Source organism: Pagrus major, chromosome 6, assembly GCF_040436345.1.
Source record: "Pagrus major chromosome 6, Pma_NU_1.0".
NCBI classification, from domain to species: Eukaryota; Metazoa; Chordata; class Actinopteri; order Spariformes; family Sparidae; genus Pagrus; species Pagrus major.
This window is the reverse complement of record NC_133220.1, coordinates 32263477-32290443: the sequence shown is the minus strand read 5'-3', so window position 1 is coordinate 32290443 and position 26967 is coordinate 32263477. Positions and strand designations below refer to the sequence as shown.

Here is a 26967-nt window from a genome sequence, read left to right as displayed (position 1 = left end):
AGAAAATCTTTTCGAAATAGGCCCATATGTGCTCAGACTTGCAGTCTAACTGGAACTGTGTTCCATGCACGCTATGAATATCCTGTCAGTCAGCAAGGCAGGAAACAGGCAGCCAGCGGGTTGTCTGGCTGGCTCTACCAGGCCTGCGGGGGTCAAGCCTGTCAGGTGGGGGTTAGGCAGGTGAGCTGTCAGTGAAACAAAGAGCCACTACCAGCAGCCCCTCCTCCTCTTTCCCCATCCCGTCTGCCTTCCCTTCCCTTTCAGAACAATAACCACCAACAGGAACAGGAAGTGATGTGGAGAGGAGGTTGATCTAACCAGGGCAATTCCTTTGGCCGGGTCAGATGAGGAAAGAGAAGGTAGGAAGGACAGGCGTGGAAACAAGAAGAGATAGAAAACACACTGCAAGTGGTGGCAGAGTATCCTGTTTGGGTGTGTGTCTGTGTGTGTGTGTGTGTGTATGTGTGTGTGTAACTTTCCTATTTATAGAATATTCCAATAGTGTCTCACAGTGTTGACTGTGGTGTTGAGTAGTGACTTAAAGTTAGAGGAAATAGTGTATTTAAACTTATATGATATAAGACCTGCACTATTCATCTATATTTACACAATATTCCTATTTTATCCTGCCAGGTTTTATCATTACGAACACGCTTCCCTGTCCTGGCAGAAATCAGAAGATGCCCATGTGACCTTGACTGTGAGTAAGGCCATGACAGCAGTGTGTGCATGTTAACACTAGCCTCCTCATTGTTATTTTGACTCCATGGCCTCCATGGAGGCCAGCTGGGGTGCAGCGTCTCCCTTCTCTCAGTCTTCCTTGAGAATGTGAGCAGGCGTGTGGCATTGAGAGTCAGCAGCCCATTCCTGCTCTCATAGCACAAAGACAAGCATGTGGCACTTGACAGCGATGCCCGATGAGCGACGCAGCCCTGCCTTTTAAGATGCAGCTGAGGGGTCCCTGCCCTGAAAGGTGACACCTCAGCCTGCGCCACCGAGGCTCCTTGCGTCTTTTCTTTCCCCCCACTTGCGGACTCCTGTCTGTCCTCGGCTGCTAATTTCCGTCACACTTTCTCTCCTGAGCCGGGGGGGCAAGCCTGTGTTGTATGTTATTAATACTATTGTTAACTGCACACTCAAGGCTGGCCTCCCAGACTCAACTCATCATGTTACAGGTATATTGTGCACAACAGAGAATTGGCCAATCCAGCTTTATATAATACCATCTATAAATATCAGAGGGAATGACTTGGCCAATTATGGTTAGATGCAAGCTGCCTTGATGGCAACAGACTTTAAGGATTTCTTCTTGGCCTAAAAGCAGGAGGTATGTTTTGACTGGGGTGTTATTTCTGAGATTTAAGATTAAGGGAGAGATTATTTTTGTAGAAGCTAAATCTAAAGATGAGCATATTATATGTAAGAGACAACTGTGGGATCAGGAGTCAATACAGATTTCCATTTGGTCCACAGAAACTGCAGTTCACTTTGCCAAGCAGTTCAGAAATTCTGTCAAAACTCTGGTTCAGTGACTGTTGTAAGGTTTGATGTGACACAGCACCCTCTAGAGGTGAATATCTGGGAATTGTTTTGGACCTGTAATTTACCACTGCAAACAGTGACATTTAAAAAATCCTTCATTCTTATTCCCACTTGCAAACTTATTAACTTATTAACTTAACGTATTATTACACTTATTTACTGGAGCTCCAGAGAATAAATCCTAAATGACTACAATTCAAACACACATGGATCATTCATTAGCTGGAGCTGATCTGCATCATTCAGAATATGGTAGATTTGACCTTTTTTGAATTTGATTTGAACATTTTATAATAATATAGCACCAATTTTGTTCCTTTTATTGCATTTATCGGTGGTGCAAACAACAAGAACTAAGATGGAATTGATTTTGTTTGTAAGCGACAGTTTAATTCATTGGTGGTACTAAAATCTCCCTCTGACTTCTCTGACGAATACATGCTGCTTAGTGTCTTCCTGCTTCAGTTGGTTTTTCTTTTTGTCTCCACTTCAGTCCATTTCTTATTATTTCACCCTCATTTATTCATCGATATTTATACTTTTTATTACGGTCATTTTACATGTTAGTGTAGATATAGGTTCCACACAAATAAAATTAAATATTCAATATCACATCACCGAGTGTAAGGTGTAAGGGTTTTTTTTTTTTTGAATGAACAGTGGGGCAGATGTAGGATAAATACATGATATTAACTATGTAATCACTTGAGAGCTATTCCTTGAGGTTTCTTCCACGTAAGTATGTAGCTTGGTAAAGGTTGGAATTGTTTGATATATACAAGCCCTAATTTCTTCAAACTCATGTGGGATATCAAGTCGTGATCATTGTTACAAATCATTGCCGTCCTGATGGGAGTCTTCGTAATATGTTTATGCTTATTTAGAGTCCGTGTTTTTTAAGTATATGGACAGCTGAACACTACACCGATAAGTGTCATCCACTTTTCGAGTTTCAAAAGTTTTCATTAGAGTTTCAATATTGGCTGCTCCCATTCAGCTATATAAACAAAACAACAACAACAACAACAAAACAGGTTCAAGTTTAAATGTGCTGTATTGGATTGGAGAAACCAGTGTTGTCCATGTACACAGATTATGTATAGCATGTTAAGCAGATTGGTGCCAGGCCATAAGAGCCCTGAAAGCCCAGTGGGTAAATGTCTTACTTATTCTATTTTATGTCCAGATGTAGATTATACCAAAACTTTAAAAGAACTCTAGGCCCAGAAAGAGTTGTATGGAGTGAACATTGCTGTTCATTGGTGGAGGCATCAGTGGGTGAGAGGGAGACCTTTTTTTCCCCCATGGGGCCCTCTGGTGGGTTGATCTGGCCATAGCCAAAACAATAAATTCAGGCAATTAAATGGGGGATAATGAACTCAATACATACAGTATATGTCATAACGGTAATAATAATATTTGATTGAATTTAAATTAACTGTTAACTTTTTTTAAATTCACTAATGTAAGGATGTCCCAGGGATAACACTGTTAAAACTAGTATTTATTGGAACCACCTCTCATGAGAATCCGGAAAGTTTACATAAATAGTGAATGTAACATTCTTTTGAATGATTTTGACAGTGCTAAGTCTCCCTCCACCAAACAAAGCATACAACTTAAAATGACTTTTTGCAATTAAAGGTGGACTGTGAAACAAAATTTCATTCCGTTCTTGCCACCTTTCTAGCGTCAAAAACTCGCCTGGACCTTATTTTCCTCTGAGAACAGCTGGTTTATTCATTTCATAGACAAATAGCCTAAATAATTCTGAGTTTGTATTATTACCTCATTAATGGCAGCAAAGAGAAATTGACATTTGCTATGTGTTTGATGTGTCAGCTGACAGTGAACAGCAGTTGGCACCCCCACACTGATTTTCAAAGATGATTTATGTTATTATCAGTGCACACTCGTGGACAGAACAGTTGTTTTACCTGTTTTTTAATGACATCTTGCCAAATTAAATGTGTACACTATGTTACATCTCAGGTACACACCTGTTCTGTTCTTTCCTGTGGAGCAACAAGTCACTGCAGTAACGGCCTCCTACCTGCGGCGGCGCTGTTTCACATCATCGGACCTCTTTATCACAACTGGTTCCGCACGCGGAAGGAAACCCGCCATTGAAGCAACCTCACAACGTGAGCGTTTCGTTAAAGTGCACTCTTGAAAAGGTGCTAATTTTTCTTCTTATACCTACCGCTGGTATTTTGTTGGAGCCATGGCGTACAGAGGACAAGGACAGAAGGTCCAGAAGGTTATGGTGCAGCCCATTGTATCCTTTTTAATGCAGTGAACGAAAGACGCGGTTTAATTGCTTGCTACATAACTTAGCGGCTAGGCTAACCTTTTCTAGTTAGCTCGCTAGTCATTCATTCTAACGAGTGTATGCGAGGTCAAACAGAGCTATTGTGTTACAATTACTTCTTACAAGCAGGGTGCTGTCTATTGATTTTAAATGTTTTTACAAACACTTCTGGTTCTATGAAGCGCGTGTGTAGACACAACTGCTGTAACGTTACCTGCGTGTAACGCGCTCAACCGCGTAACGTTACGACAAATCTGGTATTCTGTGTTACGGCTGCCTTTAGCGTTACATACAAGATTACACGTGCATTACTGGTTTTATTAGAGAAATGTCCAAATTAAAATGAGATTAGAGACTTTGTGTTATGTAATTAGAATTTTACATGGACATGTTCAGCGGAACGTTGCTTTTACAAACGCTTATTTCCTGTGTCAAAATGTCTGAAATGCCACCAGCCAACATGATCAGTCCATTACCCATTAATGTGCGGTAACCCTTTATGGGATATTTAGCTTGTATCGGTGTGTGTGTGTTTGCCTTTGAACACTAAATTTCCTTGACTCCATGTATCAGAACCTAATTTTCAGGTATCTACAGAATGTAAGTATTAAGTCAAATCTTTTTTTTTTTTTTTTTTTTTTACATTTTCTTGATTTGTTTTGTGTGATGTATGAATAAAGTGGAATAATCCCATGTCCTTCTCATCCCCAGCGCTCACGGATCCAGGTCTGGTTGTATGAACAGGTGAACATGCGGATAGAGGGCTGCATCATTGTAAGTTTTTGTTTGTTTGTTGTTTTGTTGTTGAAATGGAATAGAAAATGAGTAAAAGTTGTATTAATTTGATTTCATTTTATTTACATTTTTGCATAATTGACACTACAGGGCTATCATTGAATAATTGCAGTAAGTAGATTGGATCTGGAGTAGATTCTTAGACCATGTCCACACTAAAGCTGTTAAATGTGAGATTACTGGTTGCAACATGCACCTACAAAAAAGGGTTGGTTACTTCTTATGGTTTGACTCGAGTCCTAATTATTTTCAGTAATTACTACTGCGCTCTTATTCAATCACTGTTTTATAGTCTACACGTTTTTGGACTCCATAAATGTAAATGGAGATCAACGATGAGTAGTATTGTAATACCTGACCGATAAATTGGCTGGCAGATATTATCTACCGAATTTGTAAGAGATCTGTTCTTGGCATCTTGGATTCATCCACAAAGTAGGGCACTTCTGAAGTGCTCCATATTGGGACAGGGCTTATTTTTAGGAACGCTTGATAGCTAAATAAAATTTTTTTTTGACAAAACAATTAATTAATCTCTTTTTTGAAAATAAAATATGCTCTGTGTGTATGCAATGCAATGACAAGCTGATTTAATTAAAAGATAACTAAAGAATATTGACATATAGGATGCACATGGGACTTTAGAGGCTGCTAATTCTTGTAAGGAATTGCAGTTATTGTTGGGGTTTGATAGTATTTTATCCATTCTGAATCCACAAATCCACATACAAATTGTTGTGATGAATCGGCTCATTCAGTATAAATTCAGCCAAATCCCCCCCTTCATTTCTTCTTTTGAAGAAATGAAGGATATAAATAAAAACACCTCAAGAGATGCAGCTGAAATCTGTAGGATGAGAGGACAGACACAGGTTTGAGTGGCAGCATAATTAATGTTCACAATTTGTACCTACAACTTAAAAATGAGATAAGATTGAACATTTTAATGTTTAAAAGTAAAATGTTGATAGCAGGAGTAGGTAGACCCATTATCTGTCTGGCCGATTATCGGGGCCAATATTCAGCATGTTTCTGAGTATCTGTGTTTTTTGTGTCAGATTTCCTGCAGAATAAATACATTTAAAAATGCAGTACTTTGACTGTATTGCAGCAGTCCTCTCTCTGTAAGTGGTCCCCACTCTGCGCTCTGTGTCCACAACACTATCTGATGTCATGAGTCAATCAGCACTAAATCAGAATTTGCAAAGTAACTGGTAGCTAAAGTTATCAAGTAAATGTAGTGGAGTGAAAGTATTAAGTGGCAGTAAATTAAAATACTGAAGCAAAGAACCTCAAAATTGTACATGAGTACAGTACTTGAGTAAATTGGAGTTGGAAAATGGTGTCCTGATGCTTTTCAACTTTTAGATTCTACTAGTTCAGAATAGTCTTGCCCTGCTGAAAGCCTCAGTGGCTGAAATGGAGGCATGTCCTACTGTTAATTAATCAATAGATATTAAAGGCTTTCAACTCATCACTGTCTTAGGTGCCTCAGACTTCAATCTTGATTAAGTATATCTCTGGCACAATGAAATAATAATAGCCTTTTGACTTTTGCCTGCCTTATTTTTTTTTACAAGCAACTTTCTTAAAATACTAGAGTTTCTGATTCAGAAATATGGACCTGATGTGCTAAAAAAATATTTCTACAATACAAATCTATGAAGGTTTAACTGGAGGAGATGTTACTTAATAAAAGTGGCAACGGCTGAATGTCAGTATATGCAGGAAGAGGGAGCAGCATCATGTTAAGTGCACTAAATTGACACAATGCCCAGTGAATGACATGGCATGGTGTGCATGGCATTGTTCATGTGGGTGTGTGTGAGAATGATGTGACTCACACACATGTTCACATGCATCATCATGCACGTGGAGCCAGACTGGCTACCAAAACAAAGAACAGAGGAGCTCCGATTACAACACACAGTGTGTGTGTGTGTGTGATGTCATTCTGTTTCAGGACAACATTACTCCACTATATCTTTATACAGAAAATAGCTGTTTGCTATTTTAAGGCTCAAAATAAAATATTTACCTTTTTAAGTTGCATGTAAAGACAGTCGCCCTCAGGGTCATCGCAGTTCAGGGTAACATCCTCTGTTGTGGGTGACCTGTTCGCCTGTTCGGTAAAGACTCGTATAAGATCCATGGTTCAATTCTAGCTGGGGACCTTTGTTGCATGTCATACCTCTATCACTCTCCTTCTCTATGTCTCCTGTTGCTCTTTGCAAAATGCATAAGCCCCCGCATACAGTGTATCAGTACTAGAGGTGTGATGAGATCACGTACTACAAGATCTTGCGATATTAAAACATGACAATATTTCTCATGGAGGTGAAAAGCCTCAAAAATAGCATAGAAGATGCCCCCGCCACTTGTAAATCCTTTTCTGTGGCAGCATTTTTGGGTACTCAGTGGAAACAATAAACTGTGACAGACAAGACACAAACAGTATGTAAGCAATGTTAAAAAATAGTGCTGTACACCGCAGCTAACACGAGCACTATGCAAAGACACCTACAGAACCACCACAGCCCATATATGTTATGTTGTCTGTTGAAAGACCTGTGTAGACAGCAAATGGATTACCTGATTTAAAAACAAACAAAAAAGAGAATTGTGATCACAATTCTTAGGGAGAAAAATCATGATTTAAATTTTAACAGAAATCTTGGAGCCTGTGGTTGTGTGTGTGTGAGAGACATTTCTATAAATGAAACTTACAGCTCTGTTCCCTCTCTGTCTTAGGGTTTTGATGAGTACATGAACCTGGTTCTAGATGATGCTGAGGAGGTCCACATGAAGACCAAGAACAGAAAGCCGCTGGGTAAGAGCAAGATGCATTAGAACACCTGTTTTTTTGGGCCTTATCTCGGTTTTGCTTTGCTTAGCAGTGATTTGTACACATGCATGTCAGCACACTTGACACTTTCACTTGGACATTTACTGACCTATGATGCTGCACAAATCATTTCCAAAGCAGATACATCACATCTGAGCTGTGAGGGGTAACATGTTACTGATCCTTCACGTATCCTCTGTACCCAACTTGCTGGGTTCTCAATGCTTTGTCCAAAAGTGAACTGACACTATGTATCTCTTTCCATCTATCATCCTGCTATTCTGATCCACCTCCACTTGGGTTTCTCCCTCTTTCTTCTTCTGTCTCCCAGGGAGGATCATGTTGAAAGGAGACAACATTACCTTGCTGCAGAGTGTGTCCAACTAGGACATGAAGACACCTACACATTTTACCTTTCCTAGAAAGACACATTTTCCCCTCTTTTGTTTTTGTTAATGGTGTTGAGTATGTTTGTGTTTCTATAACATGAATATTGTTTCTTTCTATCACATGTTTTGAGAATAAAGTTTCTTTTCTTACAGTTGTCTGTATCTGAACTCTTACTAAATGTTTCTAACTAGTCGTTTGCATGAATATGTGGGTCATTGGGCTGAAGTGCCATCTAGTGGCAGACAACACTATTGCAATGCACGTATGTAGGTCAAACTTGCAGCTCCTAATACAGTTTACAGAAGCTGTAACCAGTCAAAGTACATCTACTTGAAAGATAAATACAATGAACCTGTTTGTGTATTTTCTACTGGAGTCATTTCCTATACTGTAAAATGTAGTGTTATATAACAGAAGGGGCATTGTACTTCTCAGCACAGTGTAATGCAAGTAAAAAGGTTAAAAAGATGATTACTGCATGAAACATGAAATCAGCTGAAATACAACAAAATGTGGATCACAATTGAAGCACATGTCCAGATTCTTCATTCTCTGTACAGGCTACCATGTGTTAAAAATATATATATATATGGGCAATTGTTTATATATACAATTGCCCAGTTTTGACAACTGATCCATTTTTGTGGATAATTATAGATAAATTATACATTTTAGAGTAATATTTCATCAAAGTGGATGGAACAAGTTTATTATTATGTTTAAATCAAATAGTGTAGTGTCTGTACTGCTGGAGGTGAGCTTCATTTTCAGAAGTTTAAATTCAGTTTTACATAGAGTACAATAAATCGTCTCTGTTGTCTAATATTGAAACCACAGACTAGCTTGTCTGTTTGGTTTTTGGTATTAGTTTGAGAAAAGTAGCCTGCTTGTAGTTGAATTGATTAACGTAATTACGTAGTTGTTCACTACGCACGCAACGTGTCCCTGTTCAGTTGACTGGGAAGCCCCTAGCGCGGAGCTGCCAACGCCCGGCGTAAAGACACAAACGGAGGATACGGTACGGAAAAAATCTGTTATTTTGTATTTTAGGGGTATAAGTAGTTGGTTAGAGTTTGAGTGTTATCAGTATCATTTATGCTGTACGCCTGTGGTACATGGGTTGTAATTTTCAAACTAGGTATCTCCTTCAGCAGCAGCATCCACTAAGGTTAGCTCACCCAGTTAGCTAACTAACTAGCAAGGGGAGGGTAGTATTTAGCAAAGCAAGCAGACAGGCAGTCTATAACATCGGACCGGCTTGTAAATAAACCACTTGGGGCCGTGTAGTAACCATATTCCACATCAAATATATTGTTGATTTCAGCGAAAATGTGATGTCTTTTCGTTTTCAAGCAAAGCCAGTCAATAGCAAAATACGTAACTTAACTAGTTACTAGCTAGCTGTTAGCTGTTTGACGGGCTGATTAAAGAGGCGTAACAAACGTCTGGTATGTTTTTATAATGTAAGAAGGGTCTCCGATTGCAGTTAAACTGTGAAGTGTTTGGGTGCGAGGATTGAGGTTCACATTGCTAGGTTGGGTCATAAAATGGACTGCTCAATTGGTACATTTGTCGTCAGTTTAAACAGCCGGCAGGAAATTAGGCCAGATTGAGGCCGGGGATGTGGCCGAAATAGCCAAGCAGCTAAGCTAACAGTAACGTTAGCTTTGAGTGGTAGCTATCTCTCAGGTATGATCTTGAAATGTATTTGATATGTAGGTTAGCTGTTATTACTCATACAGGCTCATAGTAACAAATTCGCTTACTGCTCGTGGCTGCATATTTAGACATGCCATACGTTGTAAGTACAGTAGTGCGATATAAAGTCATTGTTGGGACAACTCGTCACAGATTTTGTGTCGATGTCAAAAGAAAACGCTTGTGATTGATGTCTTTGACTGGAGGGCTGCCTGTGTCAAGTATCAAACGGCCAGATGTCCAAGGATTTTTCCTCACCATGTTTGTGCTTGACACATCAGTAAGACAGATGAACTTGAAGGGAAACTGTGACCAACCTTTAAAGATATGTTGCTAAATCCGATGTAATTTAAGTCGTGCAGCTGTGTGGATGCAGTGATGTTTGATTCTGTGGTTGGTTGATGTTTTCAATATAAGTGCTCACTTGCTCTGTGGTGACAAGAGTCTTGGTAGATATAGTGCCTAACATACTGTTATTTTTAAATTAGGTGCTTTATGTTTTGTGGAAATATCAAACTGAATTTTACCAGCTTTCACTACCAATCTTTAAGCTGGCCTGCCCTCAGAATGCTTGCTGGCCTACAAACACAAATGCGTGGATTAAGTCTGGCAGCATTATTGCAGCAGCAGCCACCCTCTGTTGCCCATGGTCATCAGCTTACTGCAGTGTTGAGCTTAGAGTTTGTCAAATATTTCAGAATTTCCCCCATTTCTTGGCCCTGCGGGGCATTATGCTACTTAAGTACATATGCTGTTGTGTGGATGTAATAGTGATCACCATGCAATGAAACTAACTGTCCGTTTACTGTCTAAAGTGCTGAAAGGATTCCTCCTGACAATGGCAGGGTTTTTCCTTGCTCAACAGTTGGGTTTGTTGGTGCCCAAGGCATAGCTTTCCTTCAATTTGAGTGTTGTTAAAGCACTCAAATGCTCAACCCAGTAATGGACTGTCTAAACTTGTGATCAAAACAATAATTAATGTGACTGCTTTAATGGTAGACATTTTGGGAAAACCCTGAATTATGAGAACAAATTACAAGCATGTTTCTAACACTTACGAAGTATACTCCATATGTGGAACACCAGGATATTAAACAGTCTATGTAAAAGAGTGACTACAGATAAGATGACACTGTGACGTGTAGGACAGCAACATTTAACCTGCAAACAGAACCCCACTAATGCAAAGGTGAAATAGAGCTGAGGCTTTCAATTTGTATTTTAAGCAACTAAAAGTCTGTTGATTGTTGAGATTAAATACTTATTTTGCCCATCACACATATGTTTAAGACGTCCTGTTAACAGACGCAACTAATCCAGTTTTGATTTTAATTTCTTAACAATATGCAACAGGAAAATGAAGATGAAGGTTTCTGTTGTATCACTGTTACTGTATTATGTAAGTGTTGGCTCATTTAAATGCCCCCTTTAGACACTACTTCTCTCTGTAAATCAGAGCGGGGTATCAGCACTGATGTTTCTGAATCAATATAATCCAATTTCCGATTCAATTCAATATCAATTCAGCTGGGGATATTTAAGTGACAGTATAAATTTTCCTTTGGTATGAAAGATTCTGAGAGAACTAATAAAGTACATTGTCTGACCTGGTGAATTATTTAAAAATATTAATGTTTACTTAGTTTAAATCTGCCTATGGAGAAATTAATTGGATATTGTTATGAATTAACCATCTAATGATTCAATTTCTTATTGTAAAAGACCAATGACAGATATAAACCTATGTATTTCAATAATGTAAAATAAGAACAAATAATGGGAACTGTCCCATTATTGTGGCCATTCGAGTATAGATTTTACGAGTTTATGAGGAGTACCAGTCCCCATGCTGATGTTTGTGAAGACAGAAACTTCATGCCTGTAAGTGACACCAAAATGCGGGAAAGCCAAAAGGAAAATCAACAAGTATTTGGAGGGTGTTTAAACCCTGACATCTGATGATCTCAGGATTCTATAAATCCGGTAGAATTATTTAAAAGACATACAGATTTTTTTTTTTAATCCAGCCCAACTGTAAAATTACTGGGAATTCACGTTCCTTGCCAAACCCCATTCATCAGATTTCCAGCCAAGTCACCCAAAATGTTCAACTTCCATTGATGGGAGTTACTCACATGATGCAGTCTGTGTAATTGCTTACTTCACCTGCCATTGAGAAGTTTATTGAGAGGTCCACATTATGCAACCCCTCTTCATTCAGGCACTGCAAAGGCCTCATTATCATCACACAGCAGCAATCACATCAGTCTGTCACTTTTGAACACAGTTGGTTATGGAAGTTGATCATAATGGCTTCATGTTTAGAAACAAAAAAGCCTTAAAAGATGTTTAATGAGCTTTAATGAGTTTATCATTTCTTTTAAACATGCAATGTAAAGGCCTGTCTAAAGTAATTGCAGCCTATTTTGCAAAGGGACTACTATGTTGAACAAATTGGTACCATTGTATTCCATGTGTATCGGCAGAACATCAACCTGTGTTCAGTTCATATTCACCATGTAACATTTGGTGCCTGCAGTTTTGTCCCTTCTGCCTCGCTCAATGACACCCCCACCCCCACACAGTGGTGCAGAGCTCTGCAGTGGCTCAGCGCATACTGTAACTTGTGGAGGAAAGACAGGGGAATACTGTGTTCCACATACTACACACAGTGTAGGGCTGTCAACGAAAATTCAAGTGTATAGTTGACATTTAATTGTGAAAGTTAATATTGGACTCAAATTCATTGATTGAAAATGAAATGTCAAGCTGAAATGAGCTAATAATCCAACAACAACAACAACAGTGTGGTAATGATGGCAGAGTTCACAATCGCACGCACCGATGCACGCACCAAAAGCTAACCCAGTTCCTGCCTGAACACCGCTGTCTGAGATCAGAGCTGCCACACAGTCAGAAATAAACCTTCTGATTGGCTGACAAGTCAGAAACACACCCTCCCTTCATCAACAGACTCAGTCCAAGGAATCATGGGAATGCCAGTGAACGACTAACAACCATGTTAACAATAACTGAATCCCACACGTAAAACTGGATAAATAATCACAGAAGACATTCAGTGCTGGATTTATCAGTTTGGATTCAAAAAGTCAGTCCAGTTCAAGGCTGGATTACAAAGCTGCCGAAAGGGATGCAATCTCACTGAAGCGCTCGTTTGTTAATAAAACAAAGCAGTTCTTTCAAATGCAGCTCTCCAGCAATATTTAATATTTGTAACATTATGTCATACTTCAACTGCAGAGTGAGCTTCTGGTGTTATAGTGTCCTGTATGTCAGATTTTTCTAATTAGTCCTTGTCAATGCTTGGTGGTGAGACGGACTCACACACGCAGCTCAGCTTTTAAAGCTCTGCTTAAGCAAGACAGCTAACATTTTTATTTTCAAATAATGTCACATTTGACATCACATTTATTTTTTATTTGTCCCATCATGAGGCATTTCTCATGCCTAAACACAGAGTGTGTTTATGTCAAGAAATAAATAGGCTATGCAAGGAGTGACGTCCCTTGTTGTTTTGGTTTTCCCTCTTATGTACATAAGGTGCAATAACTTTTTTTTTTAAAGAAATAATGGAGTGTCATTTTTGGGCAATCTTGTTAGCCTTAATACAGTTTGTTGTCTATAAATCCACAGTACATCAAGATGCACCACATTGCTACAGACATAGATTCAAGGTCAATGTTAATTGTTTCACTCAACATGTCACAGTAGAAAAAGCACAGGTATGAACATTACAATTAATGATTGTTTCAGGCTGCAACTAACTGAAAAATTGCTACAACCCAAGCTTGCATCTTAAGATTATCTGTTTCGTCCAACCAACAGTCCAGTTGCAGATTAATTATTTCCACTGAGTAATTGGAAAACAAGTGAACACATGCTGCCTTATTACACTGACATTGACTGCCCAGTATCTCTCACTGGCTAGCTAGTAGATGTGTTTTAGCAGCTAGTTCACTGCACTCAAAAAGCTTTCTTAGCTTCTTTTAGTCTAATTAATACATAAATGAACAACTCTGTTAAATGCCACAATCATATAAACAAATAGCAAAATAAATACTGCTCACTGCTGTGTGTACCTTGTGCTACTGAGTTAGCTGCTGAAGGACAGTCTGTCGCTGCTGCAATGCAGCGCCGGGCTGTGTACTGCGTACTAACCATATTCAACTACCTCATGTCTCACTCATGTGTAAGAAAACACCTAACAATATATTAATGATATATTAGGGGTGTCACGATTTCGATTTTGAATCTAAAATCGATTAAAATGAGCCTTCAATTTCGACAATCAAAATGCAGTATCCTGACCGAACTGCAAGTCATTTCTATTGATCAATAAATTGTAAGTGATGTTGACCACACAGTGAGGATATAGCTTGAGATCTTTTACAGTCCACAGATGCATGTGGTTTTAATGTGGCGTATTTTCCTGTCGTCGACATTGTGGCGATGTTAACTGCTAGAGAGAGTAGAGAGAGGGTGAGAATTTTCTGTCAGCTCCTAAAGTTGCAGATACATTATGTGTCTCATTTTCTCTAGTGCACAGTTCCTACAACTGCTTTAAATGTAGTTAGAAGAGTATATGTGAGACAGAAACAGAGTCCGCCGAGCGCCAAATGTGAGCATACTTTCCTCTGGGCAAGTAAATCTCGTTAGACTCCCTGCCGAACTGACAATTTGTACTGAAAGTCATTTAATAAAACACTCTGCTGAGCGTCTCTGCGGTGTTTTGGTGTCGGGTCATGCGCAATGAGTGCACGGCCAGCGTACACAGAGCTAGTCGAGTACGTAGGTAGTCAGGCAAGTGGGCTGACAGGATGGTCCTATTAGAGGCCTGCAGTTGTCGCATACATTGGACTTTTTCTTCTTTTGTTGTCAGAGCATTTGATTGATTGCTGTTGGGATTTTAAGGGATTTTCTATAAACACTGTATAACAAAAATGCCTCTAAAATAAGTTACCAAACCTAGCTTTAATCGTTTCAGCTCTAGTTGAATTTGATGCCACTGCTTGAGTTTCAGAGCAATTTTTCCCAGATTCCACTTAAAGAGAAATCACATGTTTGAATAGAATTGTTACTTCTCCAAATGCCATTACTGCTCTAAAACCAAAACCACACAGTCTAGAGATGTGGTTCTGCCTTCTGTGAATGGTTTGTTTGACTAGTGTGAGTGCTCCATACTGGTACTGGCACGGTTGGAAGAGGTGTGCTTCAGCACGGTATCGTTAAATAGATTTATTATATATTAAAAGGGTTAGGGTATAAGCAGCCTGTTTTTGAAACGTGTCCTGTAATGTCTGCGTTACAGAGGTAGAATGAGATGTACTGGCAGTAGCACTCGATTGGCCAGCAGACCCTCTCTGTGAAAAAAATGAATAGAAAATGTCATTATTAATTATTACTGTCATTGTTACTTAATACTAAGGGTGCAACCAACAGATCACAAAACTCACAATCTAGATCATATCACTTTTGTGAGAAACAGGTTGGATAATCTTTTAGATCAAAACAAAAAGGATTATTGTTAAATTAATTATGAATACTCTATTTTGGCTCTTATCTCTATCTAGACACTTGTTATATTCACCATTTTAGATTATTCTTTATATATAGTCTATTCTACAAATAATCCACAAGTATTATATATTTCTGATATTACTTATATATATTGGCTGTCTGTCTCTGTCTGCTTGCTCGTCTGTTGTCAATGGACTCGGTCAATCTGATTGGTCAAATGGCTGCTGAGCCACAGGTAGATGCTGCTCCGGTAAACGGAGCTGAGATGAAAGTCAGTCATCTCAGTCAGTTTGCATTCACTAACTCAGTCCACCCAGTACGTGTTTGTCTCAAATCCTCCTCACAGCAGCTCTGCATCAATATTTGGGGAATTATTAGGTCGACTTTAAAAAGTAAAATCTACAATTAATAAGCGGTTCAGATAACGTGCCAAATCACGGATCAACTTGGTTCAGTTATACCACTATCTGGTCAGTTTGCATTAGTGACAACAGCAAATTAGACAGAGAAAACTCGACATACACACATCATTCACCTGAGCTTAAGGTTAATTTACCTTGCATTCGCTGAACAGTTGAGGGCGATGGTTGCGCAAATAAGTAAGTAAATTGGATGTGTTGCCGCCCCTCGCAACAACTTTCTTCTTGCAGCTCCTGCAGATAGGGCTGCCATCCTCGACCAGCTGTCCCTGAGCATTCTCATAATAACCAAAATACGCCCAGACTTCAGATTTGGTTCTCTTTGAAGGTGGAAAAATGCCTTGAGGGCTGCTACTATCACGTCCTCCCTCCGCCATGTCTTCTTCACTACATAACAAGCGCACGTTGCACGCTGCGCCTGCGTAGGGAGACTTGGATAAAGTATCTCGCGAGTTTTCCACACCGTGGTTATCGACCGCGTCGGTTACCATGGTAATTAAAACTTAAACGGTAACCTTCACCGTCGGGAATTTTACCGTGGTTTACCGTGACACCGGTAACCGTTACATCCCTAGTTGTGGCACAATGGAGACCAACACAGAGAACATGACTGTACTGACTTTTTTGTGGCTTATTTTGTGTTGTTTTGGTCATAGACAATCCCCTCGCATTCCTGGGTTTCTTGATTATGCAAGGCGGCACAATTGCGCATTATAATACTTCATGTCCACGTTGGGCACCCGTGCATGAGCAATCATGCCGTGCCAACGCACACCTCTTCCAACGGTGCCAGGGCCAAGAAAGTGTACCATGCTTGAGCGCGGTATGGAGCGCTCACACTAGTCAAATGTGCTTGGGCACGGCACGGATAACCTAGTGTGAGTGCACCCTTAGTCAGTCTTTGTGCTGCTCTGTATAAATGAGCACAACTGACATTTGTTAATTTCATCTGTCATTGACAGTATGACAGTATTTGAGTTCCTTAACTAATTGTAAACCAAAACAAAAAAATATTAGTTTAAACTTATTTAAACTAATGTTGACATTAACACAACCTGTGTTTACATACCAATGCCACGTTCATGGTCAAACTGAAGGTTATCCTTAAATCGTTATCCTTAAATACATTTAAAACACATCTGTATGTTTTTTAACTCCTGTCTGAAAATGTACGCAGTTGAGAGGTCACCTGCTCATTTAACAGTTCTGGCTGTATTTGCAAATATTTCAGTGGTTGTTTTGGTATTGTTATTGGTCAGTGTTCTACTTTGTGTAGTCTGGCAGTCTGAACACTGCTCACTCTCACAATACTCCCAAAACAATCTGTCTTCACTTTTGTATCTTTCTTATGCTATGACCCCAAATGTTGTCTGCTATGGAGTAGTGCCACCATCTTTATTGATTTGTATTAAAGGGATGTTTTTATGGCTTCATTACAAGTCTTTTGAAGTAATTAGAAATAACAAATTGCGTTTGGTCCAATTCTGTTAGCTTGTTGAACTTAAAATACTTTTTTCAACTCTGCAGCATTGAACTGAGTGAGTGCATTGAACTGAGTGCCATTGGACAGGACTGTCACAACATGTTGTGAGCTCTTTGTCAATGCTTTATTTTTTGTCAATTTTAAACCCTGTTAAATACCTGTCGAAGAGCATATGATCTGTCATTCCATGAAACCTCTATGGTATCATACCAATTATGTAGTCAAATCCCTATCTGGTGTTTTTTTCCTTTGCTTGCACATTTGTCTCAATCCAAACATTTTGAATTCTCTCCTAGCACAGCCACAACATGTGCTCTGCCTTTGTGTGAAGCACATTTATACTGTCTCATTTGTTCCCCAAATTGGTGTCCAGCTGTGGGTCTGTACAATCCCTCAATCCCTTAAATTAGAAACCCTCATTTGAACATCTGGACACTTCCATTGACCCCGTGGTTGATTGGGGAGGTCCAGTTATTAATTGATGTCTGGACAGAGTTATTCCCTCTATGTCAAGTAGATAATGACATTTTTACTTGGGTCACGTTAATTTCCAGATTCAGGCCAGGCTCCAATTTACAGTTACAGTTCTTGAAAAGTGCTTTACCAACAGTTCATCATTGATAAGTAATGATAAAAACATCTGGTGTTGAGCTTTTTAAGGTCTCCCCCAGAGAATTGGTTTGTCAGATTCGAGGCTGTGACTGGTGGTGTCTAGTGGACCTTAGCAAGAGGCAAAAATGTATATGTAATTAATGATTTGTGTTTCATATTTGTTTATTTAGATACATTTGGAGAGATTTGTTTTCACTTTTACATTTGCAAAAATGGTAACTTTTGTTAAGCCAATAAACAGTGTCATCGACTAATGAAGTTTCTTTGCTGTTTGTTTGTCTGTTCCAGATCTTGAATGAGTAGCGAAGACTGTAAAACACAGCTATGCAGACCATCAAGTGTGTTGTAGTTGGGGACGGTGCTGTGGGTAAAACCTGCCTGCTCATCTCGTACACCACAAACAAGTTTCCCTCTGAATATGTACCTACGGTAAGTGTGTTGACACCTGTTAGTTATAGAAAGAGCTTCCACTTATATAAATGTAAATATGGTCTCTCTGTTCGTCACCACATGCTCACAGTCGACTGATTAATCCCCGACCAACCTAATATGTCCTGCCTTTGTAACTATGTGTGTAATTGTGATGAAGTAACTTCAGAGTTACAATTGACCAAGTATTTAGTTTCATTCTGACCAGTTCAGAAAAGGATATTAAGTTTGGGATGTGACTGGTTTTGGTTTCATACACCCTATGAACCAAATTATTACAGTCATGCAAGCCTAATTACAGGCCATGTCATTGTACATGTAGGCAATGTAGAAAATCTAAAGTCTGAGTGGCATTCTGAAGCCTTGGCCATGTGTTGGCCGATAAGTCAGGTTAGCTTAGCTCTTTTAGCTAGCATCACTGATGAGTGTGAACGTAATCAAGAAGATAGCGTTTGGAATGGAAATGGAAATCTAGAAATCTATCCTATTTTCTCCACTCGATTTGAAGTTTTCCAGAATCTGGTTGACAGTCAGTGTTGACCTCTAGACACATGATCAAAGTTTCTTTCTGAATGCAGCTACCTAAAACAGTCTGCAGCTGTATAAGCTAGAACCTGATACATGACGATCGTCAGCTTAAAAGATAATGATTAATAATGACACACAATAACTTTCTGCATCTAAAATCAAATTAAATGCATATTTTAATATCTGCACAATATTTGTCAAACTTAAGTAGTGGTAAAATGTATACAAAATTACTTTTTGAGCAAATTTTGGCTAACTATTGTTTCTGGTGTGTTTGTTGTAGGTGTTTGATAACTATGCTGTTACTGTAATGATTGGAGGAGAGCCCTACACTCTGGGCTTGTTTGATACAGCAGGTATGCTATATTCTTATTCTAACCTACACATGCTTACTTATGTAACTATTACCCATTAAGTCATTGTCATTACATACATTTTGTGTTTCTATGAAGTGTTTCTATGAAATCATGGGAAAAATGTGAGTTGTCTTCGCATTCCATCTACAGGCTAATTGTTGTGACCGTAGGATGTTGATGGGAGTTTTATTTTAGACTGATGTGTTCCTGTGGTTTTGTCGCTGTGTTTCATTCTGCCAACAGAGATATTCCACTTTGTCCAATGTATAAGTGCTGGGAACACGATGGCCAGACTGCACTTGTTAACCATGTTTGTGTTTTCTTTCTCCAGGTCAGGAAGATTACGACAGGTTACGACCTCTGAGTTATCCTCAGACAGATGTGTTCCTCGTCTGTTTCTCTGTCGTGTCCCCCTCCTCCTTTGAAAATGTCAAAGAAAAGGCAAGTGGAGCCCTTCCTTTTATTCTTGTCACTGGTGTTTTGCCTCACCGTTGGGAAATATGGATGCTGTGTTTTGTTGTTTTTGTAATTTGTAATATCTTTATATACTCATACTATATTTATTACTATACTACTATACTTATTATATCCTATATACATTGCAATGTGTATTCGAGTAGTCATCAAAATATCTCTTTCTTGTGTCATTAGTTACATTTTCTTCACACTTCAGGTGTCCTTGTGACGCAGTGTTGTGACAGTTGCTTTCCCCTGTGTTTGTGCATGCAGTGGGTTCCAGAGATCACCCACCACTGTCCAAAGACCCCCTTCCTGCTAGTTGGGACTCAGATTGACTTGCGGGATGACCCATCTACTATAGAGAAGCTGGCCAAGAACAAGCAAAAGCCCATCACTCCGGAGACAGCTGAGAAGCTGGCGAGAGACCTCAAGGCTGTGAAATATGTGGAGTGCTCAGCCCTCACACAGGTAATATACATATATGAATATAAATACAGTCACACATGATTCACATATGACACATGATTCACACCTCAATGGCAAGAGCTAAGAAAAAGGAGGAAAGAGGAACATGTCCGTATTCCCCCTGGCCTGTGCACGCTGTGGTTGATGAGTTTTGTTCTGCATGGTCGGTTTCAGTGAGTGTTCTTACTCATGAGCCTAGTGGTGTTGCTAATTGTAAATCATCAGATGTTTTTCAAATGGCTTAAGAACCCTGGTTCAGACAACAGTGTATCCTGGGTACAGGCCTTTTGCCTTTGGCTATAAAAGTGCTGGTGAAGACAGCAGTTCAGGCTGTGTAGCCTGTGCAGTGCAGAGTGGAGACATCTAAGTTTCTTGTAGCTGTGGTTCCCCCTAATTGGAAAGCGAATTTGAAGCAAATGTAGCAAAAACAGGGAAATAAGGAAAGCGTGTACGACTGTGCAACACAGCAGCACAACGAAAATACCATGGCACTCTTTGTCTGATTTAGAACGAATAAACTGACAGCTAATGTAAAAAAAGCTTCCGTTTATGAAGTTAGAGATTAATTTCTATATTTAGCATGGGGAGCTGTAGTTGTCAGAGGACCCTCTTCAATAGTGCGTCTGGCTTACTTTTTATTTTACTGTTAATGTTTAAATAGGACCAAAAGTAAACAGCATAAATTATCAATTCTTTTGTTTGTAGTATCTAGTACTCCTCTTGGATTGTCTTAATAAATCAATCAGTGCTTTTATGAGCTTAGCGGCTGATCAAGTCCTGAGTACTGTTGGCACCAGTGCATCACTGTTGGGAATTTGAGGGAGGGGACATGACTCAGGGTAGAACAGATGAGCTCGGCCTCACTCAGGCAGGGAACAATAGTGTTGATGGAGTTGAGGTGTAGCCCCCACCTCCCTGCTCTGCTCCTTCCTTCCTCTTCCCCCCTCTCTCCCTGGCACAACTGTTGCATAGCTGCTGACGTAATTTCCTGTTTCCTGTCAGGCATCTCAGCAGTCGGTCCACACCTCACTCTCAGCTCACTGCTCAGCGACAGCCCTCTCTTTGCTGTAGAGTCAGTCTCACCAGTCGCACTTCACTCTTCATCTTTGTGCCATGCATCTCCTTCACACAGTTGTCCTCCCACACCTTCTCTCTGTATTTCAGCCAAACATGTTCCTCCTTGTTCTGCCATGTTCCTCTTATTCTCCTCTCCCATCTATCTCTTTCTGTGTTTGCTGTGCTAATTGTGCTGTTGTTCTCTTCCCTCTCCTATCCTTGTAGCGAGGGCTGAAGAATGTATTTGACGAAGCTATCCTAGCTGCCCTAGAGCCACCTGAGACGCAGAGAAAGAGGAAATGCTGTATATTTTAAACTCTTTGCCACTGCGCTCATATCCTCCTCCTCTGATTTCCATTCTTCTCTGCATTATTATCATTCCTTTACCCCATCTCTTTCCTCTCCTCTCTATCTTTACATGTGCTGCTTTTGAAATCTAGACCAATCTCAATTTCAGCCATCTACCTAACCAATCCATCAGTCGGCCACCAGACTAACTCCCAACCCAAACTACTCATATTGAGAGTGCATTTACAACTAACTTTGTTTCATGGCCTGGTCACTGACTCGAGGCCTTCCTGCACTTCAGTGACTTGTTGCCTTTTCTAACTTGTTACTGCTGATATTTGGTTTGGTTGGTATGTTAATCTACTTTATATCTTCCTTCAGGAGAGGTTTATGTGAGCTTAGTTTTACATCACAAATGTAGCACTATACCACTGTATCATTCCTAGTCTTCCTACTGTGGCCCAGTGCTCATTAATGTGGTCCCTGGCCGACAGTAGAGCGGTATCTTACAGAGGATGTAGGACGTAATTTGGGATGTAGCCATTGTTATAGTTAGTCTTTCCCCTCTGTCCCGTCGCAGTAGTTAATGTGGGGAGGGTTTAGACCAAAGTGAGGGCGGTGGCTTCACATTGCTACACACTGAGATTGAACTCAACACTAAATAGATCTTCCATTTCGTATGCTAATGTATTTTTTGTACTATTGATGTCTGATTTAACAGAACTTGGAGTCTGACTATGGTAACATGTAGGGGGTTTAAGTACTAAAGTCATATATAGGGAGTGTTTGGCCTTTTTGACAACATAACCACTAGATACAGTGTTTGGTACCATGATGGTACCGTGTTATTGATGGGGTTTATAGGTAAGCTACACTTGATGTTTCATTAAGTTGTATGCTTCTGTAAAATGCTTTCTGACCTGTTTGGAGTACCTCTCCATGTATATGACTCTAATGTGCCATTGAAGGAAAACTTCACCCAAAATGAAAAGTGATTCATTAACTACTCACCACCATGTCAATGGAAAGTCAGTTGAAGTTTCGCAGTATACAAAACATTTCTGGAGCGTCATCTACTGAAGTAGATAAGCATTTGTTTTAAAAAAAAAACACAAACAACAACAACAACAAGAAAAATCATAAAATGGCTCCATACAGCTCGCTGGCATAACCCAAATCACTGGAAGCCCAGATATCCCAAATTGATCCAAAAAGACACCCTTATTTAAGCTGGACTCTTCACTGTAGCTGCGAAGCTAAAAGCGTTAGCGTGCACCCGGTCTAAAGTGGGTCAACGAGCCCGACTGCATGCCAAGGAAGTAAATAATGAATTTTCAAATCAATTTATTAACAAATGCTGCAACACTGTTTTGATGTGAAGATGAAGAAATGTTTTGTGGACTACAAAACTCTCTCTTGTGTTGACTTTCCATCGACATGAGGCTGAGTAGATAATTTTCCTATTTTGGGTGACCTTTTCTTAAACTGTGGTGCATATCATGCTATCCTGGAAGTCCAGATAATAAAGAGCTATAATTGTGTGAAATGACTTGTGAAATGAATTAATAAAGGACACATGAACTTGCTCTCCGTTCTGTGGCTCCCTTATTTTCCAGTGCTTTGTCGGAGAAGAATGTAGTGGGGTTAGTTGACTGAGTTAAGCAACACTGAGGGGCTTACTGCTTTACTGCATAGTACAGCACTGTGTCAGAGCAGCTCTGGTTACTTCACATGACCAAGCTTGTGGTGTAAGCAGCTCTGCTCAGGGGCAGACACAAAGAGAAAAGAAACACTCTGAGGCTGAGAAATAGACCTTATTTGTGGTGCTTATTATTTTTTTTTTAAATGTGTTTTCTATGTTGAATCTGGATGTCCTCTTGTAGTGAATTAGTCAGCACGTTTAATCTGAAGAGTAGGGCCAATGAAGAAAAAAGAAAATAGGCAGTGTGGAATGATAATGCTCAGATGCCTTTTGTGTCGTGGTGTCAGGGGTTATGCTCTATTTTTCCTCCACTTTCTTGTTTGACTTGCCTTTGATTTCAGCACCCACAGTTCAGCTGCACTTCACACTCAAACATGCATGTGATTTATGTTGTAGACACTTGATCCCTGATCTGTCTCACACAACTGACTGAAACAGCATTTATAGGAAAACAGAAAATTCTCCTTTGTTGTTTGTTTCAGATATGATTTGATCTCCTTTCATATAATTGTTAAATTGTTTTGTCCCCGACAGCACGCTCACATCTCCCAGTTTCTAATGACACTACTAAATGATAATCAATGCTGCTTTGTTATCACCCAGCTTAAATGTGTTTTCCCTCTCCCTTTTTTATTTGACCCGTGTGTGTTTCATTGAGCCTGTTTGTTTGTGTGTTTGTGTTCACAGAAAGGCCTAAAGAATGTGTTTGATGAGGCGATATTGGCTGCATTGGAGCCTCCAGAGCCCAAGAAGAAACGCAAATGTGTGCTGCTATGAGAGGCTCCTACCTTTACAAAGCACACACACAACACATACATACATGCAAACATCTTAAATACATACACAAAACACTCGCATTCACACACACAGACACACACCCCTTTCCCTTGCTCTGCTAAGGCTGGTTGACAGCATTGTCCTCCACAGGGAAGACTAGAGAGAAAACAGCCGACCAAGTTTCAAATTGTCTGCAATAATATGAAGCTTCACCCCTAAATCTGAGTTTGGGACGAAGATCAACCTAACCTGGCCAACAGGCTGCTGTGGGCTCCGGGCAGGGTGGCACGGCCTCGGACAGGAATCCAGACACCAAGCTTAGAACTCATTCTGTCGAGCTTTTGATAGATTGATTTTGATTCAGTGTTGTGGCCTAATCAACTTTTAGATGCCCAGCCATTTAGTCGTCCTCAGCCAATGTAAAGGTTTCAAGCCCCGCCCCAGCCTCTCCCAGCTGCCCGATTGGTGGCTGCTCATGCTGCTGGTCCCGTCCCCTCTGTTGACGAGCACACTCATTGCCCGATCCCTACCTTCTTTCACAGCACTACCAGAAGAGATTCTAACAGTGTTGTTTTGTTTTTGTTTGCCAACACCCCTTTTCTCCTCAAACACACAACAAGTCTGAGATATTTATTCCATGTTCCAGGTAGACGCGCTCTTAACCACTAAGGAGACTGTGTAGGTCTGACAGGACTCTGTAATTCAGGGCAGTGCAGCTGAAACTCCACACAGCTCTCCCATAGAAGAAATTGAATTGGTAAATATTGCCGTCTAGTATCCCGTCCTCTTAGAGTGGACTTCCACAGTGCGAGTCACAATCCATTTGGAGTGTGGTAATCACTTGAAGAGCTAAAGGCATCCAGTAGTAATGGGTCTGCTAGTCGACCGCAGGAATTGGCCTTTTAGATGCAGGGAACTTAAACAGTGTTAGCAGAACAAGCGGTGTGTTCTTTATGCGTTGCCAGGGACCAAGGGAGGGTAAAGCAGGACAGTGTTTTAACATTGTCGTCACCTCACACTTCGAATGGGTACAGCAGAGACATCTGTGTCAAACTAATGATCCGTGGCTGGCACCAGCAGCCAAATCTGGAGATCCATATTTAAACAGCTGATCAGTGAACATGAACTTCCACCAGAATTCTGTGCCAGGTCAGAATTTGGTGCCTTCCTGTAGCGTGTTTTATTCAGGCTGTATGTCTGAGGTGTGAAGCTGTCCAGTCTGTTGTACCCATTCAAACTGTATGGTGCTGCATGTAGCTGAGCCTTGGTCTCTGTTCTAAATGATAGGTTTAACAGATGTAATTATAATGTAAGCTGGCACACAATGTTGATGTAGGCTCCAGGTGTTTTTACCAAAACTTTTTTTTTTCTTCATTATTTCTGTTTGTGTTTTTTTTTATTTTATATATATAAATATATTAAAAAAAAAAGGTTACTTTCACTCCTTTTACATTTAGGGGTCGGAACTCATCTGAACTCTTACCTGCCAGTTTATAGCAAGAAAACCTCTGATTGGTTTAGTTCAATAAAAACCTCCAATGGCAGAGATACTGTTTGGTTAAAATTATTTGTGATTGGTTGGTTCTTGTTTTTCCTAACTGGTGGCTTAGAGTTGGGTTGATATCCAGTCCAAGTCAGTATAATTATTATAACCTGTTGTTGTTTTGGTGCAAAACCAAATGCTTTGTCTAAAGTCTTTGTTCTTTGTATATGCATTCTTTTCAAAAATATTAAACTTATACCTTAATTGCCTTTACCACTTTTCCCTTGCCATTATTTGTTTTAAAATTAACAACAGAATAACCTACTTCACCACTGAACAGACTCGTTTTTTTTAACTCGTGACTGTAGAAAGTTCTTTCTATGTGTTTTCTTACATATATTTTAATAGTGTCAGTGAATGAGTGAATCCTTTTTCATCCTCAACAAACTTGCTTTTAAGGTAATCTTCATATTGGTGGGCCAAATCAAAGTGGCTTACATGTCAAGTGTGTACATATATATTTATCAGGTAATATAAGTACAGTTGGCCTCATACTATTTCTTGGTGGCAGGAGGAGCGGGTTCAGCCAGCAGGAGGTGCTGTCCACCCAAATATCACCCCTGATGTCGCTGCCCCTCTCTGGGGTACAGTGAAGCTGATAAGTATGGAAGAAACTGATGTTGGTCACAATCCACTTATGCGAATTGATTCTTGCTGCATAGTTGGATTTTAACATTGGGATCGTATGAGCTGGTTGGATTAAGTGTGTACATGGCGTACAGTTGTGATGTAAGATGAAAATCACCCAATAAGAAAATATGTAAAAAAAAATAGCATAAACACGTAGAACTACATCAGAGGCAGAGTCATATGAACAGGTCTACAGAGTGAAGATGTGCTTGTCTGGTTATGTGTCATGGACTTCAAAGGATGTAGAAGTTGTGTGGAGGGGTGACTGAAACTACAGGGTTGCATTATGGGAATTTATAGAGCATCAATTATCCATCTAAATCATTTGGTCTGATAGCTAGTACTTTGCAGTGGTTCAACTTGGGAGTTTACCCAGAATGAGTTTGAAAATTAGAAGGTTCATGTGAATCTTCTATTATAATTTTAGTCGGGTCCGTCCAGCTAACCTATAAATTACAGCCATCAAGACAGATAGCCACCCATGTCCAAGGTTTTCTGCCTGTTGAAAGGCAGATTTTCCTCACCACTGCTGCCAAGAGCTTTCTCATGGAGGAATGTTGGATATCTGTCAATAATTTTATACATAGAGTACGGTCCAGACTTGCTCTATATGAAAACAATGTCATGTTGTGATTTGGCTCAATATAAATACATTCAATTTGAATAAAAATTGACTTGCAGAGATAAATAATAAACATGATGCAGTCATGAGTGTGATGCACAGAAATGGAAACAAAAACCTAGATAGTTGTTGAACCATCCTAATGCATCTGTCCTGAAGCCAGTTTGCTTTAATCTTTCTAATCTCTAATCTCTCCTATCAAGTCAATGAATATGGCTGCTGAGTGCTGACTGAAGTAATGCCATCATCAATAACAAATGAGGCTGCTGATTTTGACCAGAATTAAAATCAGTTCAAATCTGTTTCTTTTGAGTCTCCAGCTTTATGAAAGTGTGTGATCATAGTTTTTCACTGCTACATCTTGAAGACCGATAATAATCTTCGATTTTTAAAGGTGCACTTTGTAGTTTTGGGAAAGACATTTTAATAAACTGAATGACTAAAACAAACTGATTTTGCTTTGTTATTTTATTTTATAG

The 26967-nt window shown here is 39.7% G+C and overlaps 2 protein-coding genes across 2 annotated transcripts; both read left to right on the top strand.

The window, feature by feature from the left end:
* Positions 1 to 3652: 3652 nt before the first annotated feature.
* On the top strand, positions 3653 to 8034 carry snrpe (small nuclear ribonucleoprotein polypeptide E). The gene is made up of 5 exons (XM_073468485.1): positions 3653 to 3820; positions 4427 to 4453; positions 4565 to 4627; positions 7400 to 7478; positions 7825 to 8034. Exons 1-5 carry the CDS (start codon positions 3767 to 3769, stop codon positions 7878 to 7880), a joined length of 279 nt encoding a protein of 92 aa, XP_073324586.1. The 5' UTR covers positions 3653 to 3766; the 3' UTR covers positions 7881 to 8034.
* A 788-nt stretch (positions 8035 to 8822) lies between these two features.
* On the top strand, positions 8823 to 25449 carry cdc42 (cell division cycle 42). Its single transcript, XM_073467828.1, has 6 exons — positions 8823 to 8901; positions 17922 to 18062; positions 18874 to 18946; positions 19278 to 19387; positions 19676 to 19873; positions 23604 to 25449. Exons 2-6 carry the CDS (start codon positions 17958 to 17960, stop codon positions 23691 to 23693), a joined length of 576 nt encoding a protein of 191 aa, XP_073323929.1. The 5' UTR covers positions 8823 to 8901; positions 17922 to 17957; the 3' UTR covers positions 23694 to 25449.
* The last annotated feature ends 1518 nt before the right edge of the window (positions 25450 to 26967 follow it).

What these genes read in the sequence shown, in the direction of transcription:
- cdc42 (XM_073467828.1), top strand. Translation starts at nt 17,958, where the DNA reads ATGCAGACCATCAAGTGTGTTGTAGTTGGGGACGGTGCTGTGGGTAAA. An exon ending in TTGAAAATGTCAAAGAAAAG is followed by an intron (nt 19,388 to 19,675) that starts GCAAGTGGAGCC and finishes TTGTGCATGCAG; the next exon opens with TGGGTTCCAGAGATCACCCA. An exon ending in AGTGCTCAGCCCTCACACAG is followed by an intron (nt 19,874 to 23,603) that starts GTAATATACATA and finishes TTGTGTTCACAG; the next exon opens with AAAGGCCTAAAGAATGTGTT.
- snrpe (XM_073468485.1), top strand. Translation starts at nt 3,767, where the DNA reads ATGGCGTACAGAGGACAAGGACAGAAGGTCCAGAAGGTTATGGTGCAG. An exon ending in AGGTTATGGTGCAGCCCATT is followed by an intron (nt 3,821 to 4,426) that starts GTATCCTTTTTA and finishes TCCATGTATCAG; the next exon opens with AACCTAATTTTCAGGTATCT. An exon ending in TTTTCAGGTATCTACAGAAT is followed by an intron (nt 4,454 to 4,564) that starts GTAAGTATTAAG and finishes TCTCATCCCCAG; the next exon opens with CGCTCACGGATCCAGGTCTG.